General features: G+C 51.7%; 1 protein-coding gene across 1 annotated transcript in view; it reads left to right on the forward strand.

Annotated features, from left to right (window-relative positions):
* The window catches only part of Slc6a11 (solute carrier family 6 member 11), a 128,457-nt gene extending 111,128 nt beyond the window's left edge, over positions 1 to 17,329 (forward strand). The window contains exons 9-14 of the mRNA XM_026383034.2: positions 3,390 to 3,502; positions 5,444 to 5,581; positions 10,222 to 10,324; positions 11,444 to 11,544; positions 12,104 to 12,274; positions 15,320 to 17,329. Of these exons, the coding sequence (XP_026238819.2) occupies positions 3,390 to 3,502; positions 5,444 to 5,581; positions 10,222 to 10,324; positions 11,444 to 11,544; positions 12,104 to 12,274; positions 15,320 to 15,472 (779 nt within the window). The 3' untranslated portion in view covers positions 15,473 to 17,329. The remainder of the gene's footprint in view (positions 1 to 3,389; positions 3,503 to 5,443; positions 5,582 to 10,221; positions 10,325 to 11,443; positions 11,545 to 12,103; positions 12,275 to 15,319) is intronic.
* The last annotated feature ends 606 nt before the right edge of the window (positions 17,330 to 17,935 follow it).

A 17,935-nucleotide genomic window follows, 5' to 3' on the forward strand; every position in this document is an offset into this window, starting at 1 on the left:
GCTGGTGGGATGGCAGATTGGTGCAACCACTCTGGAAGACAGTATGGAGATTTCTCAGAAAACTTGGAATGAAACCATTTGACCCAGTTATCCCACTCCCTGGTTTATACCCAAAGGACTTAAAATCAACATACTACAGTGACGCAGACACATCAATGTTTATAGCAGCTGAATTCATAATAGCTAAGCTATGGAACCAACCTAGGTGCCCTTCAATAGATGAATGGATAAAGAAGTTGTGGTATATATGCACAATGAAATATTACTCACCCTTTAAGAAGAATGAAACCATGGTGTTTCCCAGTAAATGGATGGAATTGGAGAATATCATGCTAAGTGAAATAAGCCAATGCCAAAGAACAAAAAGCTGAATATTTTCTCTAATGTTGATTCATAATAAGGGGGTGGGGCTGGGGAAGAATTGAGTTACTTTGGATTATACAGAGGGAAATGAAGAGAGGGGAGGCCATATGGAGGTAGGAAGGATAGTTGAATCAGACATTATTTCCCTCTTTGCATATATGATTACGTGACTGGTGTAACTCTACATCATGTACAACCAGCAAAATGAGCAGTTATACTCCATTTATTTATGATGTGTCAAAAGGCATTCGACTGTCATGTATAACTAATTAGAACAAATTTTAAAAAAGCATTAAAAAAGAAAAGAATAGAAGTTTCCCACAGATCAACAAACAACCATACCCTTCCTCTGAAGACCAAATATGAAGTAGAAAGAGATTGTAAGTCAGCCCTCACATGTCTCTGTCCATTTTCCATGGCTATCACAGAACACCTGAGATTGGGTAATTTATAAAGAAAAGGTTTGTTTAGCTCATGGTCCGGGGACAGGGAAATTCAAGAATGGTAGCTGCTTTGGGTTGAGAGCATTGTGCTGTGTCACGTAGCATGGCAGATTTGGCGCCTATGCAAGAGTAGGGAGCAAGGAGGGCCGCAGAGAGGGAGGGGACAAAGGAGCCCATTCACTTTTGCCACACCCTGTAGCACCAACAGAACTAGACAAAGTCAACTGGGAATCTGACAATGCGGAAAGCAACTTAAACCAGAAATTCCAAACTAACAAGTGATGCTGTGGGCGGAATGGGAGATGGACAGGAAGAAATGAAGAGAGTTCATTGAACTCAGGGGGGAAAAAATGAAGAAAAGAAAAAACAAATCATCTAGAACATGAAGGAAAAAAATGACAAGGTATCCCATAGAAAATAGTCTTGAAAAGGAGCATTGAAGAAAGACAGAAAAACACCGTGGAAGGTAGGCAAAGAAATAATATTTATATTTTCAGAGTTCCCGAAGGGAAAAAAAGATTAAAAAATAGTGGCACAGAGGTCGTGTTTAAAACAATATTCCAAGGAAAATTTTCAGATATGGAGAGCTGAGTCCACACATTGAAAGAAACTCCCTCAGATGCCAGGAAAAATCAACCCAGAATAATGAACTCGGAGGCATTCTGCTAAAGCCGCTAGCCTTGAAAGATAAAATCCTCAAAAGTCTGCAGGCAGAAGAGATCAAATAACCTGCAAAAGCAGGAGCCCGGCACCCCAAAACTGACTTACAGAGTGCACACAAGGCAACGTTGGAGCAGCCCTTTCATCTCAGATCCCGAAAAAGGAAACTTGGATCAAAGCTTTAACACCTGGCCACGATTTTATTTTTCCACTATCAAAGCCACAGAAATCCACTCTCAATGTTGAGGAATGTGGGAGCTCTGCGCACATCAGTCCTTGAGGGAACTTGAGTAGGGGTGACTTCGAGCCAACCTCATAGTGACCAGGAAAATGTCCAACAAAAAGATGCACAGTGAGGGCTTAATGGTGCTTAATTGGGGCTGGGGTGATGGCTCAGTGGTAGAGTGCTCGCCTAGCATGCATGAGGCACTGGGTTCGATCCTCGGCACCACATAAAAACAAACTAATGTATCCACCTAAAACTAAAAGATACATAATAAATATTTTTTTTAAATGGTGCTTAATTGTTGCTGGGGATGTAGCATGGTGATACAGTGTGTGCTTCGTGTGCACAAGGCCCAGGCTTTCATCCTCAGCACCAATAAATAATAATAAGAAATTAAATAACACGTGTGTGTGTGTGTGTGTGTGTGTGTCTAACACGAAAAGCAATGCAGAGAAGAGAGAGGAGACTAATGTAGAAATGCTGGATATTATCTGTCATAAAGTAGAAATTATCCAAATAACACATGGAAGGAAAAAGGAGAAAAAGAAAAATAAATTGAAAAAAAAAAAAAAACCTCTGTTTTATAGACAATAGCTCTGTTAAAGAATATGGAAGGGAGAAACCTGAGAAAGCGGAGTAATAAAGGTTTAAATAAGAAAACAAGGGCTTAACAGCATTTATAAAAATAACCACTGGAACACAACCTTCCCGAATGCAATAAAAAATATATAGATGGAAACAACACTTAAGTCATTGAAAAATGTAACAAATACTAAAAAAAAAAATGTAATAAGAAAAATTACTCAAGGGGCAGTTAAGGTCAAACGAATCAATCATATCAATAAACGTGAGTAGGCTTGACTTACCTATTAAAAGGAAAAGACCTTTGACTTGACTCACAAACCTAGATCCAAGTCTGTCCTGCACAGGAGAGTCACACCTCAAGCAAAGCTGGTTCACAAAGACTGAACATAAAGGGCTGGACAGCCGGAGCAAAGCTCAGGTCACAGTAGGATCCACGCCCAAGGGTGTTAAGCACTACCAAGAAGAACACTTTTTTGTTCCAGTTTACAACACACAATGTAATATATGCACCAAATAACACAGCGCAGCACAAGGCAGAACCTGCGGGAGGTGCAAGGAGACTTCATAGAAACAGAGAAAGCACACCATACTAAGCACATTTATCATTAGAGATGAAAGAATGAAAATAAACTGACTTCCCCACTCAAAACAACACAAAAACAAACGAGCAAAGTGAACCACAAAAATGCGTAAGGAAGCAAATAGTCAAAAGAAAAGCAGAAATTAGTGAAACAGGAAAAGAATTTAAAATCCTGGTTTAAAAAAAAGAATAGACAAGTCACCATTAAATCAAGAAAAAAAGGGAGGGCAGGCATGGTGGCCCACGCCTATAGTTCCAGCAGCTTGGGAGGCTGAAGCAGGAGGATCACAAGTTCGAGGCCAGCCTCAGCAACTTAGCAAAGCCCTAAGCAACTCAGCAAGATGCTGTCTCTAAATAAAATATTAAAAAGGGCTGGGGATGTGGTGCAGTGGTTGAGTGTCCCAGAATTCAAACCCTGATACCAGAAAAAAAAAAAAAGAAAGAAAGAAAATTGGGCACCAGCCTAGTACCAACCACACAGGGACTGACTCCACCAGCAGCTCGCTCTCTCTCTTTCTCTCTTTCTTCCCAGGTCCTGGCCTGGCCTTCATTGCCTATCCAAAGGCTGTCACCATGATGCCTCTCTCCCCGCTGTGGGCCACCCTGTTCTTCATGATGCTCATCTTTCTGGGCCTGGACAGCCAGGTAAGCAGCCCAGAGGGAGGGGGGCCGGGGAGGCTGGGTGTTCTTTTTTTATTTATTTTTATTTATTGGGACCAGGAATTGAACTCAGGTACTCGACCCCTGAGCCCCATCCTCAGCCCTATTTTGTATTTTATTTAGAGACAGGGTCTCCCTGAGTTGCTTAGGGCCTCGCTTTTTGCTGAGGCTGGCTTTGAACTTGGGATCCTCCTGCCTCAGCCTCCCAAGCCACTGGGGTTACAGGCGTGCACCACTGCGCCCTGTGGCCAGGCACTCTTCCTAGGAGCGACCTTTGGTCCCAGCCACCACCCCTCCTGGTAACACAGCCTGGGTGGCCACTTGGTTCCCTTGGCATGTGGGAGCTGTTCTGGGTGGGAGGCTATACAGGCAAGATGCCCAGTTTTAACAAGATGGTGCAGCCCCCCCCCGCCACCCCCGAGCCTCCTGCCCAGCCAAGCCTGTGCAGGACAGTGCCCAGGATGGCCCAGCAGATACTGCCCCAACCGTGCCTCTGCACAAGTCACTTAGCACGGTCAGTGTAGGCGTCTGTCAACCCAGCCAAGCTCAATTCTCCCCCTGAGCCGTTCCTCCTCGGAAACTGCTAAGCCGGGCTGCAGGAGCCCCTGTGCTTCGGCTGATAATCTTCTCATTGTTGCGGGCAGAATCCTCTGAGGGATCAGGGATCAGCACTGGCACATGACAGGACAGGCTGCCTGGCGGAGGAGGCGGGGTTGGAGCCTCGCCTGTGCTTGCCGTGTGCCTGGGCTGTGTTCTCAGTTCATTGTCACAACCACCATGTGGGCCAGGGACCCCTTTTGTTGCCCCCACACTATACAAAAGAAGCCAAGGCCCAGAGATGCCAGGTCACTGGCTGGGACGTACACCCAGGTCTGCGCCTTAGCTACACACTCCAGTGTCTCTTCCTCTTCTTCTTTGCTTAAACCATCTTCCTTGAATCCCCTCCCTCCCGGGACCCTGGAGAAAGGGTGAGCAATGCCAGCCCTTGCTGTTGGAGGCAGAGCCTGGGCTTTGGAATCGCGCAGGGCTGGATTGGAGTCCCAGTGCCAGGACTCTCAACCAGCTGAGTGGCTTTTGGATAATCACTTTACCTCTCTGTGCTTCCTTCCCTTGGTCTGCGCAGTATAAGGATGGAAATATCTTTCCTAAGAAGGTAGAAATGAATCATAAAAGATTTAAGACCAAGAAGTTGCTCCAAGGAAGGGGTCTGCCAACATGGTGCCCATCAGAAAAAAAAAAAAAAATTTTAAGTTCTTCTCCAGCAAAGGGGTCATGCAAGAGATCTGCTCTCAGTTCTCTGAGAACCTGGGAGCAGGGGTGGGTATGGTGTTGGGATATTGAGTCTGGGTATTGACCAGGCAAGGAGTTGGCCTGCCTGATTGTGTCCAACACTTGGGATTCAGATGCTTCAATTCAGCCATCAATGCCTGGACAGTTTGGCCCAGAGATGGCAGAAACACAGGAGCTGGGTATTGTCCTCCAACCACCAGAGCCAGAGGCTGGGGAACTCACACAGCCCTGGAGATCACAGAGCCTGCCTCCAAGACAATGACAGAGGGAGAGACCCCTGCCTTGCCCCAAGGGCCGGGACTGGGTCTCATTTAACTCATTTAACTCCAGGAAAGGGGCCAGCACGTAGACAAGACTCTGCATGCTGAGTGACCCTGGGCAGGTTCCCTCCCCTCTCTGAGCGACTTTGCCCTTGTGTGTTAAGTGGACACGCCAGGTCCCCATTAGTGCTGGGGTAGCCGTCATGATTCCCGGGCCCCCCCATCACGGGAGTGAGTGTGGGAACGAAGCCTGAGCCGCGTAGAAAGGAGGCCGGGGTTGAACCCTCCGCAGCGCTCACCCAGAGCCAGCACCCCCAGGAACAGCCTTTTTCTTGGGTTTCACACCATCTCATCTTCAACCCCCCACCCCATCCAGTTTGTGTGCGTGGAAAGCCTGGTGACCGCCGTGGTGGACATGTACCCCAAGGTCTTCCGGAGGGGCTATCGTCGGGAGCTGCTCATCCTGGCCCTATCGGTCGTCTCCTATTTTCTGGGCCTCGTGATGCTAACAGAGGTGAGTGGCACACGTGGCCGCGTGCCAACGCCAAGTGCCTGGGCTTTGGGGCAGGCAGGTCTGACGTCACGTCCCTTCTCTGGTCCTGTCTGGCTGCAGGAGCCTGGGCAGGTCTAGTACCTTCTCTGCCCCCCGAGTTTCTCCTCTTCCCAACGGGTCGAGGTGAGAACGGAAGGCAGGTTCCCGTCAGGTCGTGGCCACAGGGTCTGGCGTAAGCCGTGCTTGGCTGACGGTAGCTGCTGTTGCCAACAGAGAGGGGTAATGCCCAAGGGGGCCCTTGGGTTTCACCAGTATTTAAGAGCGTGGGGATGCCTGGGTCGTGGCTATGAGTAAAGTGGTTGCCTTTGATCTCTCGTTCAAAGCAGGCTTTTCTAGGGGGACATCTGAGAATAGGCATCGGTGACATTAGGGACCTTCGGGACACTGTGTTCCAGCTCCGGTTTTGTCCGTGGCCCCGTTTTAACCAGCTTTTTCATTGCTGTGAGCAGAGTGCCCCACAAGTCCAACTCAGAGGAGGCCTCCGTCCATAGATGGCCGACTCCTTTGCCGTGGGCCTGGGTGAGGCAGATCGATAGGGTGGAGAGGTGTGGCGGAGGAGAGCAGCTCAGCTTGTGGCCGGGTCAGGAAGCAGAGAGAGAGGGGGAGAGGGGGCTTCGGGGCAGATGCACCCTTCCAGGGCACGTCCCCAGTGACCCACTTCCTCCAGCCACACCCACCTCCTACAGTTACCCCCCAGTCCGTCCATTCAGACTGGGGTGGACTGCTGGGGCCATGGCTCTCGTGACCCAATCATTTGATCTCTGAAGAGTCCTGCATTCACAGGAGCTTTGGGGGACACCTCACGTTCAAACCAGCATAGTCCCTAGTGTTGCTCTGGCCGGGACCAGCAGGCGATTAAGGAGGGTTTTCCACGGCCCCCCAAAGACTGTCTTGAGAAACCACGCTTCTCCCTGCTCCTGCAGCCATCCTGGCAGACAGTTTCTCAGGTGCCTCAGGAGGGTGCAATTCGGTATCTCTCTCCCCACATGCACAAAGGTAATTAATTTAAAAAAAAAAAGAACATCACCGAGAGAAAAGGGTATTGTAAGAAAGAAAGAAGGGAACTCGGCATCAGTCAAAGCAGCTGATGTGACACTAGAAAGCCAAGCCTGTGAGCAGGTTGACTCCTCCTTGGTGAACCTCCTGTCTTCCACCTCCAGCTCACAGGCCACCTCCTCCTGGGGACACTGCTTCTGCCCTTCTTCTCTGACACAGCCCCCACCCTCCAGCAGGTCGCTCCTGCTCAGACCAGCCTCCCTCCCACCCTAGGTCCTTAGGTCCATCCCGTGTCCTAATCCGCCCCCCACCCACCTCCCCGACCAGACCCAGGGGACCGTGAGAACCGGAGCTGAACCTTGTCCAGCCTTGTGGCCCCAGAGCCGGCTCAGGCCTGGCCCCAAGCCGAGGATGCTCAGCGGCATTATTCCAGGCTCTATTATCACTGCTTCTCGCCATCGTCAGCTTCGTGAGCCTGACAATCAGCACCTAAGCAAGTGAAGGGACAGGGCGGCGCGGCATTTCCTGGTCCCTCTCACCTCTCCCCACACAGGGCACCCCGGGCGCTGCAGTGAGCAGAGCCTTATTAAGCACCGATTAATTACGCAGAGCAGAGTCTTTTGTGGCATGCAAACGCGGGGGTGAACCCGATGCCTTGAGGAGGCCAACAGGGACAGGGTTACCAGAAGAGCAAGCGCTGGCACGGGTGTCCCCGTCTTGGAGCGCTGCCCACCCCCAGCTGCCCCCCGTTCGCAGAGCCTCTCCCCTGCCTTGGGTCTGCCCACGGGGTGCCTCAGGACCTCCAGGGACCATCAGGAAACCAGCGCTCTAGCCAGCTGCAGGGCAGACGCCCTGGCTTCACGTGCCAACCTCCGGCCTCAGCAGGGACATATCTGCGGGCCATTGCACCAGGGAATTTCTTTAAATTGCCAAATGGACCGTGTCCGCCTCCGCCTTCGTGGTAATTGCTGGACGGATCTTCTCCCTCATTTATATACATTAAAAGCTCAGCTCCAGGCCAGCCATCTATCCTCCTCTCAGGCAGTGTGGTGAGTGGGTAAGGCCCTGAGCCCTGCAGCCAGACCGCCCCTCCGAGAGCCCGCTGCAGGAGGGATTCTCACCTCTCTGTACCTGAGTTTTCCCCCAGTAATCACTGGGGATAACCATAGTCCCTATCTTGTAAGCACATGGGGACAGTCAGACAAGTGGATTAAGACACAGGACACAACCGTGGCTCACACTTATCATCCCAGCAACTCAGGAGGCTGAGGCAAGAGGATTGCAAGTTCAAGGCCAGCCTCAGCAACTTAGCAAGGTCCTAAGCAACTTAGCAAGACCCTGTCTCTAAATAAAAAAAAATGAAAAGGGCTGGGAATGAGGCTCAGTGGTTACATACCCCAGGGTTCAATCCGTAGTACCAAAAGATAAATTTAAAAAGAGAAAGAGAGGAAGGAAGGAAGGAAAGAAAGGGAACAGCCGGGTACTGCTGTGCATGACAGGAATGTGTTCTGAGAAGCCTGTCCTTAGGCAATTACTTTGTTCTATGGAGCATCACTACAATGTCACCAGGCAGTACAGTCTTGGGAGACTGTCATTTATGCAGTTCATTAAGAAACATCATCAGGGGCTGGGGCTGTAGCTCAGTGGCAGAGTGCTTGCCTAGCATGTGTGAGGCACTGGGTTCGATCCTCAGCACCACATAAAAATTAATGAAAAAAATAAAGGCAGTCTGTCCATTCACAATTCAAAAAAAAAAAATCATCAGTTGAGGCATGGCTGTATTTGACAAATGCTTCGTAAAAGGTTTCCTTGATCTCTTTGGTGGTTCCCCACTGAGCCATATCCCCAGCCCTCTTTATGTTTTATTTTGAGACAGGATCTCCCTAAGTTGCTGAGGGCCTCACTAAGTTGCTGAGGCTGGCTCACCATCCTCCTTCCTCGGCCTCCTGAGCCACAGGGAACCTTGTTCTGTTCTTCACAGATGACGTGCATGGAAGGAGAGCAGTTAGGAAGGGGACCTTAAGTTGGGACTGAGAAAGCCAAACCCACTGCAAGTCTCAGGGGTGCCTCAGACCTGCCTCATCTGCACCGTAGCCGTCACAGACAGGAGACCGCAGATCAGATATGGCCCAGAGGGTGGTTTTGTGTCGCCCCTAACACATTTCTTTCAAACATGAAGAAGTCGGGCTGGAGCTGTAGCTCAGCGGAAGAGCACCTGCCTAGCATGTGTGAGACACTGGGTTCAACTCTCAGCACCACATATAATAAATAAAATAAAGGTCCATCGACAACTAAAAAATATTTCAAAAAAACATGAAGAAGTCATCAACAAGACAAAAACAAATTTCCTCGAATATCTGGCTTTCTGGTGTCTCCTAAAAAATCCATAGATCTGGCGTCGTACCTACACACCCCCTCCCCAACAGTCATCACCCAGAGCTGTGTGGCCAAAGGGGCTATGTCTCTCCGGTTAGCCATGCTCCCCACCACTCCCCTATGCCCATCCTCCCATAGACTTTCAATCATCTCTAGATGATGTATCACACCTACTACAGTGTCAGTACTGGGAAAGTAGTTGTAATCTAGGGAATAATGTCTATCCATGTTCAGTACAGATGTAGGGATATTTTTTAAATTTTTTTCCAATTATTTTCGTTCTGAGGTTTGTTGAATCTGGGGATGCTGAACCTGTGGGTGCAGAGGGCCAGCCATATATTACAGAGGCAGCGCATTCATCCCCTTTATCCCACAGAGATTGACTGTGCACCTACTGGGTGCCACCCTCTGGGCCAGAAACTGGGGCATAGTTCAGGACAAGCCAGAGCCCTTGTCCCACAGACCCACACTCTGCATGATTCCACGTGCATTTATCAGGGACCTACTGTGCGCCACGCCCCGTCCAAGGGCTGGAGGCAAGAGGAGGACCGGTGTGTGGGGCCAGGCCAGCAGGAGTGAGAGCTCACAGAGCAGCCAGTGGGAAAGTACTTTTTGTTTTATGACCGTGAATCTCTAACACATGCTTTGGAGGCCCAAAGAAAGAATGAGGTTGAGAGGGGTTTTTTAGAGGAGATTAGATTTGATCTGAGCTTCAAAGGAACTTGACAGGTGAAAGACTAAGTTGTCCCTTGCTCTGTCCGAGAGGGAGTATGTTGAAGAAGGGAGGAGGACAAGTCCCAGTCCTGACTTAGAGAGCCCCGGAGTGATTTTAAACTATAGAGTGACACTGGTGGAAAGGTCCCTCAGAAAGCTGGTACCCAAAAGCATTGCAGAGGGTGAGGCTGGAGTCAGGGAGGCTCTTCCGGAGGCTGTTAGCACCATTTAGGGAGATGTGCTGTGGTTTTCCAACCTTGACTCTGATATTCCGTTCCATTTTTTTGGCCCTCGGGCAGATGGCAAAGGAGGGGCTGAGGCAAGATAACCCCCCACAGTCCCAGTAACCCCCAGAGTACTGGGCTTTGGGGACACCCGGGTGCAGTGTTCAGGGACAAGCAGACTCCTGACCAGTGGTAGCTGCAGAGCTGCAGAATAGAGGGGCCCGCCCAGAGGCCTGCTGGCTGACCCCGCTCTTTCCCGTGTCTGTCTGGCGTCTGTCCCCACACCTGCAGGGAGGCATGTACATCTTCCAGCTCTTTGACTCCTACGCGGCCAGCGGGATGTGCCTTCTCTTCGTGGCCATCTTCGAGTGCGTCTGCATCGGCTGGGTGTATGGTGAGTGGACGGGCACCTGTGCACACTCGGTCCTGGCCGGGCCCTGGTCTCCACGGTGGTCCTTGTCTGTGTGGGCCTCTTCCCCTTTTCTCTTCTGGGGCCCCTTGGCCCCTTCCCACGGTGGGGGAGACCTTCCTGCTTGTACATACCTGCAGCCCAGGGGGAGGGGCTCAGGGCCCAGGCACTGTGACCTCGGGCCAGTCCTTCCCTGAGCCTCAGTTTCCCCCTCTGTGAAATGGAGCAGCCGTGGCCCTGTCTCTGAGCAGGAGACAGGATAGGTGAAATATCCTGCGCAGTGCCTGGCCCTCGGTGACACCTGCCTCTGATCCATCCGTTCCCCAAACCAAACCCAAGTGCAGGCTACCAGGCTCAGGATCAGGTAGAGTGTGGCTGGGAACAGCCACCTCTGCTCGGGGTCCGTCAGCTTCCGCCCTCTGCCCACGCAGGTCAGCCCCCCTCGCCACACTTGGCCTCTCCAGAGGGCTCACCTTCCTAATCTTTCTCCAGAACCTCCTTGCTGTTCTCTGGACCTGGCTGCCCAGGTCCGGAGAGCCCCACTCCATCAGCCGTCCAGAGTCCCTCCTGCCCACAGCTTATTCCAGACCACGCCCCCTGTGTCAGTCACCTTGGCGCCACTGTAACGCAGCACCTGAGGCAGGCTCCTCGTGAAGTGAGAGCTAAGTTCATGTTGGCTCCCGGGTTCAGGAGATTCACGTTCAAGATCGGGTGGCCCCATTGGTGAGGACCACACAGTGTCAGGAATACATGTCAGGGCCTCTCAATCCAGAGAGCAGAGAAAGAGAGATCAGGCAGGGTCCCACAGTTCCTTTGGGAACCCCCCAGTGACCTATGGGCCTTCCATAGGCCCCACCTCCTGCAGGTCCAGCACCGCTCCCAATAGCACCGCCCTAGGGACCCAGCCTTTGGACATAGGACATCCAAGTCCTAGCACTTTTTGCTAGGTGTTAAATATTCAGTAAGGTCCCTGCTGCAGTTTCTCTGTCTCAGGGTCAGACAGAGTATTGCCTTTGGGGCAAGCACTTCTCCCAAGCAAGCAAACAGACACCTAACCTCTCCTGACTTTTGTACTTGGCTGCCTATCTGCTTTATTCTGGACAGGAAGCAACCGGTTCTATGATAACATTGAAGACATGATTGGCTACCGGCCACTGTCGCTCATCAGATGGTGCTGGAAGGTCGTGACCCCTGGGATCTGTGCGGTAAGAGCCCCACCTGCAGCCCCTCCAGTGACCCGCCTACTGGGTCACCCACTCTTCCACATGGTAGCTCTTCAGCCTAGCAGAGGCTGGTACTGAGAAGGCTCATGACCCCCAGCGTCCAAGCCACCGGACACCCTGGGAAGCTGGGGGTCACAGGGCCAGACTCTGGGCATGGCAAGGCAGGACCCAGCTCTGCCACCCAATCAGGGTAGGTGACCAAGAGCAAGTCTCCTCCTTCTCAGTGCTCCGGGTTCAGTGTACTCAAGCTAGGTGCTGGAATCTGCTCCTTGGGGGTGGAGGATTATGTGAGTGAGAAGGTGTTGCCTTGTCATTAACAAAGAGGGTGACAGAGGTGGGGAGAACTGGGACTTGTGCTCTTCCCTAAGACCTGGGAGTCTGGAACCCAGGGTCCCATTCCCTGGATGAAAGGTGACTGTGGGGAGGGTCTCCAGGTCCTTGTGCCCCACACTCACTGTGGACATAGGCAAAGGGGACTTAGACCTATCTTGGGTCAGCGGGGCTGAAGACCCTCCCCGGGGACCTCTCTGTGTCTCTGCAGGGCATCTTCATCTTCTTCCTGGTCAAGTACAAGCCCCTGAAGTACAACAACGTCTACACCTACCCTGCCTGGGGCTACGGCATCGGCTGGCTCATGGCCATGTCCTCCATGCTCTGCATCCCGCTCTGGATCTTCATCAAGCTGTGGAAGACAGAGGGCACGCTGTCCGAGGTGAGACAGCTCCGGGGGCAGAGAGGGACACAGGGAGGGCTGGTGAGCAGGAGCAGAGCCCGGCCCGTCTCCAGGCCTTAGCTTCCTCATCTGGATCACAGGCCTGATGGAACCTGTCCCTACCCGTCACACAGGGGAGCCACGGCAGACATTCATCATTCCAGTTGTGTTGAGCGTGTCTCTGTGAGGTCCCCGGGGGGGGGGGGAGCCAGGTGTGAGCTCAGCCTCAGTTTCCCCATCTGTCAAGTGGAATAACAGCAGCTCCTAACGGATAGGGCCGATGAGGATGCTGGAAGTCCACACAGGGAAAGCACAGGACCAGGACCCAGATCGGGTGTAGCCAAGTGTTTAGTGCTCAGTCTTCTGTTCACTCTATTCATCCTGACATTTGGGGACACCTATTCTGTGTCACCCCCCTTACTGGGCTCTCTACCCGCTGCACCTTTTGCACTCCTCAGAGCAAACCAAGGCCCTGCAGTTAACAGGTAAAGGAGATGGAGGCTCAGAGAAGTGGAGTCACTGCCTAAGATCCCATAGCCCAAAGTTAGCAGAGCAATTTTTAAAAACAGCTTTAAGTACATATCACAGAATTCATTCGTTTCGGATACACAGATCAATATTATTTTAATGGCTTTTCATATAGTGCAGTCATCACCCAAAATCAAAAACTATGAATCATTCACACTTCACCCCTGTTCCCACCTTAGACAACCACTAATTCACTTTCTCTATCTGTGGATTTGCCTATTCTGGTCACTTCTTAAAAAGGAACCATACAGCACGTGGTCTTCTATTAGCAGACTTTATTTTAAACCAGCCCGTCTTATCCTTGGGTACTTGCTCTCCCTTTACTCTCCTTCCCCATCTGCCAGTCAGAGGGTTGAAGTCACTTTCTGCAAACCACAATGTTTGCTTCATGCTACGCACTGTCCTATGTAGTTTACAAATACTAAGTCATTTAATCCTGTGAGATGCAGACGCTTATCACCTGTACAGATGAGAAAACTAGCACACAAAGAAGTAAAGCAACTTTTTCTGCTGGGTGCACACCTGTCATCCCAGCAGCTCGGGAGGCTGATGCAGGAGGATCACAAGTTCAAAGCCAGCCTCAGAAACTTAGCAAGGTCCTAAGCAACTCAGTGAGACCCTATCTCTAAGTAAAATTCAAAAAAGGGTTGGGGATGTGGCTCAGTTGTTGAGTGTCCCTAGGTTCAATCTCTCATAAAAAAAAAAAAGAAAGAAAAGAAAAGAAAGAAACTTTCCAAAGAGACACAGCCTCTGAAAAATGGAGCCAGAACTAAAGTCTGTGTTCCTGGGCTTTGCTGCCTCAGCTTCTTTGACTGAACTGACCTTGCTCCATTTCAGGGCCCCCGTTTCTGCCCGATGGCCACATCACACAGGGGTGGCAGAAGTTGACTCTTGTCTCCTAGCTCAAGGAGAGAGGGAGACAGGGGTAGGAAGTGTGTGTGCAGAAGCAAGTTCCAGCTCAGAGTCAAATGTCACCCAATTCACCTGCTCACAGAGGGCCCTGGGCACCCAGCCAAAAAGAGCGAGCCAGGAAGGAAGGTCCCTATGAAACCTGCTCATGCCCAGAGCAAGTCAGGCTCCTCACTGCTTGTAAGGAATGTGGGTCGAAGGCAATTGGTTAATTCTGATCTGAGACCTAACACTTCCAGAAGGGAGCCGTCCTCGTGGCTTTAAAAGTTCACCCACTGGACGCCCCGTGCACTGACTGAACTTTCAGATGACCTCTGGACGTTCAGAAATGTTCGGTGCTTTCTGCTAGATCCCCAGAGATTTTTTTTTTTCTCAGCTCTTGTGTGTTAGAAAAGAGGGAGAGAGAGTACCGGCTGCTTTCCTGAGCTTCCTCCATCTCCCTAAATTTACACCCCTTCTGACCCAACCTGGACAACAATGTGACTTATGAAAGAGCAAAGTCTCTGAAGGCGGTCAAACCCAGCTTCCAGGCCTCACAGACTTCTGCCCACAGACAGGAAGAATCTGGAGGGAAAGTGGGGACAACAGGACCTGCCTTGGAGGACTGCCCAGAAGGAAAATCATATACTCATAGAAGTAATGTGTCAGTACCGTGGCTGGTCACCTCATCTGAGCCTCGTGACAATGCTAGACAGCCGGTGCCCTTATTTTACAGATGAGGAAACCGAGGCACAGAGAGCTGAAGTTTCTTGCCCTTGGGCAGCGGTGGAACTGGGACCCAGACCCAGGCTCCTGGGTCAGAGCCTGGGCTCTAAACCCTAATCTAGGTCAAGAGCCTGACACGGTGCCTGACACACAGGAGGCACCTATCAATCAGCCCCAGTGCATCAGCCTGACGCTCCTATGCGGACACTGTAGGTTTAGTTTCTCAGGCCTGGCAAGGTCTGAAAGAGAAGACCTCGAAGGAGTTACCTCCTCAATTCTTTGCAGCCCCCCTCCCCCACTCAGGAAAGCGTTTCTGATTGGAAAGGGCCTCCCAAATCCTGGCCTCGTGTCTTTTCCTCGGGGAACCTGGGAAGTCCTGATGAAGTTGATGTGGGGTCCCATTCTGAGAGGCAAGAGGTAGGGGATGACAGCCGTCCCACTGTGTCCAGCCGGCAGGGCCGTGAGCATTGGCATTCCTGATCAAGATTAGTGATCTGCATGTGAGCAAGGCCCCAGGAGCACATGACACACCCGGGCATTGCCCTGTGTGCTGGCAGGGTGAGGACATCCCTTTTGTGGGACAGGTGCCCCTCCGTCTGGGAGTCCTTGTCTCAACAGCCCTTCCAGGAAGGAACTGTTAACCCGTTTCACAGAGGAGGAAAAGGTAGATCACAGAGGTCAAGTGCAGTGGCTGCGCGGCGATTCAAACCGCAGCTCCCAGGTCCCCTCCCGTGGGTCCCGGTCTTCTGCACATGCCAATGTTGCTCCTTACCTAAGGCCAGGGGTAGGGAAGACCCACAGGAGCCAACACACCATTCAGATCAGATGAGTATGGCAGAGGCTGAAGCCCAGACCCCCCCCACCGCAGCCCCTCTCAGACTCTTCTCCTCTCCAATCACCTAGAAACTCCGGAAGTTGACAGTCCCCAGCGCCGATCTGAAAATGCGGGGCAAGCTTGGGGCAGGCCCACGGACGGTGCTGGTTAATGACTGTGACGCCAAGCTCAAGGGTGACGGCACCATCGCCGCCATCACAGAAAAGGAGACGCACTTCTGAGCCACCTCCCGCCACCTCAAGGCTTTCTCTTCTCTTTCTTCCCTCCCGTGTGTTTAAAAAAAAAAAAAAAAATACCTGAAACACATACTTCTCCTAATGCTAGGGGCTTGCTCGTTTTGCACAGGATGTATTAACAAGTTAATTTCCAGCCGGCCACCGTACCCTCTGGTTTAAAGCCAGAGCCCCCCCCCTCGCCCTCTCCCAGTGACCCTAGAAGTATCCACCACAAGATAATACTGTACAGTGACTAGCACACCCTTCTTGCCCTCGGGTGGTTTTAATTCGTGTTTTCTAGGGATTAATGTATCCTATTGTAAAACTTTTATCCTTGGGCCTGGGGGCAGGTGGGATGGGGAGTGAGGCCTGGCCTCCTCTGTTGGCCTTGGAACCCACCAGTCCACATCTGCGCTTGTCCCTGACCGTGGGCAGCCGCCCCTCCTCCGTGCCCCCAGGGAGTGTTTTACTCTGAGCCTTCCCTTGGCCATGGACATGGGGTCTGCAGACTCAGGGTCATGTGGCAGAGAAGGACTCCTGATTTGTAGGACCCCCCCCCCAACCCCATCTCTGCCCTGATCTCTTGGGCACTACTACCTTCCCTCCGCTGGGCTTCAGTGTTCCCATCTCCCCAGCTGGGGGAGGAGCTAGAGCGGGTGACCTCTTTGCCTCACTGCCTTGCAGAGCTGCCATTGATATCAGCTTCTCCTGAAGACCCGCGGGCCACCTCTGCCCTCCCCGCCGGACCCCCATTCCCACCTGCTTCTTTACAATCGGATGTATCATGGGACAATGTGGTGGCGATGTGTATTTTCCCCCAAACTCCGTTTGCTCTCATCCCTGTTCCTAGAGACGGGCGGGGCTTCCTCCCATCTGGGCCTCCCTGTCTCCAGGCTCTCTGCTGTCTCCCTGAGTTCTGTCCCTCCATCCCAAGCAGGGCTGTCTGGAGCGGCCATGGGGGCTGGTCTCTGGAGTCAGGAGGCAGCATTTTTTTCTCCTTGCAGCTTCCCCAGCCAAGATCTGCAGCCTCCCAGTGAGGCCCCGGGAGCCAGGTTTCAATCTGAGCCCCTCCGTGTGCCCAGGGCCACTTCTTCTCCCTCTTGCTGCCCCCTATGCTCACCCTCTTGACTGTGCTGGAGGATCTTTATTCGGGGGCCATCCCATCTGCCCTCTGTCTTCGTCCCCTGCTAAAGAGGAGAACCGGCCATTCCTCCTGGCTCTTGCTCTGTGTGAACCTGGGGTCTTCAGGGGAGGCTGGTACTGCACCCTCCCAGCCCGGCTCCTGGCCTCCCTGGCTGGTAACCCCCTTCCCTGTTCCTCGGCTGCTGGAGGTCAGGAAGGTGAATTCTTTTTTCCTTTCCAAACTAAGGCTGCATTTTCCTACAGGGCACCCATGTGTTGGATTCACCCCCAAAGTTTCCAAACTGCCAGGTTCTCTGCTCCGACCAGCCCCCATCTAAAACTGGAAATTTGCTCCGAGGGACGCCCAGCTCCCACTCTGGGCAGGTTGGAGCACCTTGTTCTGGAGCCCCCCTCTTGGGCACACAGCTCAGGCCTGCCCATTCATGGGTGGAAAGTCCAGTGTCCTCCTCATGGGAAGGCCAGTGTCACCCTGAGCTGTCTGGCCCAATGGACCCGGGAAGATGGCCTGCGTGTGTTGGTCCTCGGCTGCTATCCTCCCGGCAGTCAGGGAGGGGGCTTGCCAATGCTGCTACTGTGTCCTCCACCACCAACTCCCTCACGGACGGACCCATAGATCTCTGAGGTCTCGTCTTGACGGACACACACACACGGGGTACATCTGGCACTTAACACTTGACGCTTAACACTACTCATCGGGGCAGGGTGGAGGGAGGCCGTGGGTGTGGGAGGGAGATTTTATTTCTTTTTTTTTTTTCTTTTTTTTTTTTTTTTTTTTTTTTGTAATTTCCTACTAGTGTGTTTGGGTAACTTTAGGGGGGTGGGGCGGGCAGCGTGGGGGTGGGGGGAAACGCATCATTGTGATGACATTTTTGATATTCATTAGAAACAATACATCCTTTCTGAGATATTTACAGTATTATTAAAAAAAAATGTAAAAGGTTGTACTGTTTTGCATAATGAACGTTTTTACTGGGGATCCAAAGGGCACAAGACTGCTTACTCATTTTTAAAAATTAAAGAAGTGAACTACCACATTCTTGTTCCCGGCAGGGTGATATTCTTTGAGTTTTTCTTGTTGTTGTTGTTGTTGAGGGATCGTTGTTTTACTCCCATGATGTGCCTGCCAAACCATCCTGGTTCCATGTTTGGAGTTTATGGTCAGCATTGCCGATTGGAAACAACTGGAGCTGCCATTTCTTTGCGTTCACTGTTGATGGGGCACAGTCTGGCCACTTGGTAGCCGCAGGTTTTCCTCCATTTGCCCACTCAAGCTTGCAGGTGGCTGGTAAAGCTCTGTATCCACACTGGCTATGTCCTGAAGGAACA

The sequence above is a fragment of the Urocitellus parryii genome, chromosome 16, assembly GCF_045843805.1.
Source record: "Urocitellus parryii isolate mUroPar1 chromosome 16, mUroPar1.hap1, whole genome shotgun sequence".
Lineage (NCBI taxonomy): Eukaryota > Metazoa > Chordata > Mammalia > Rodentia > Sciuridae > Urocitellus > Urocitellus parryii.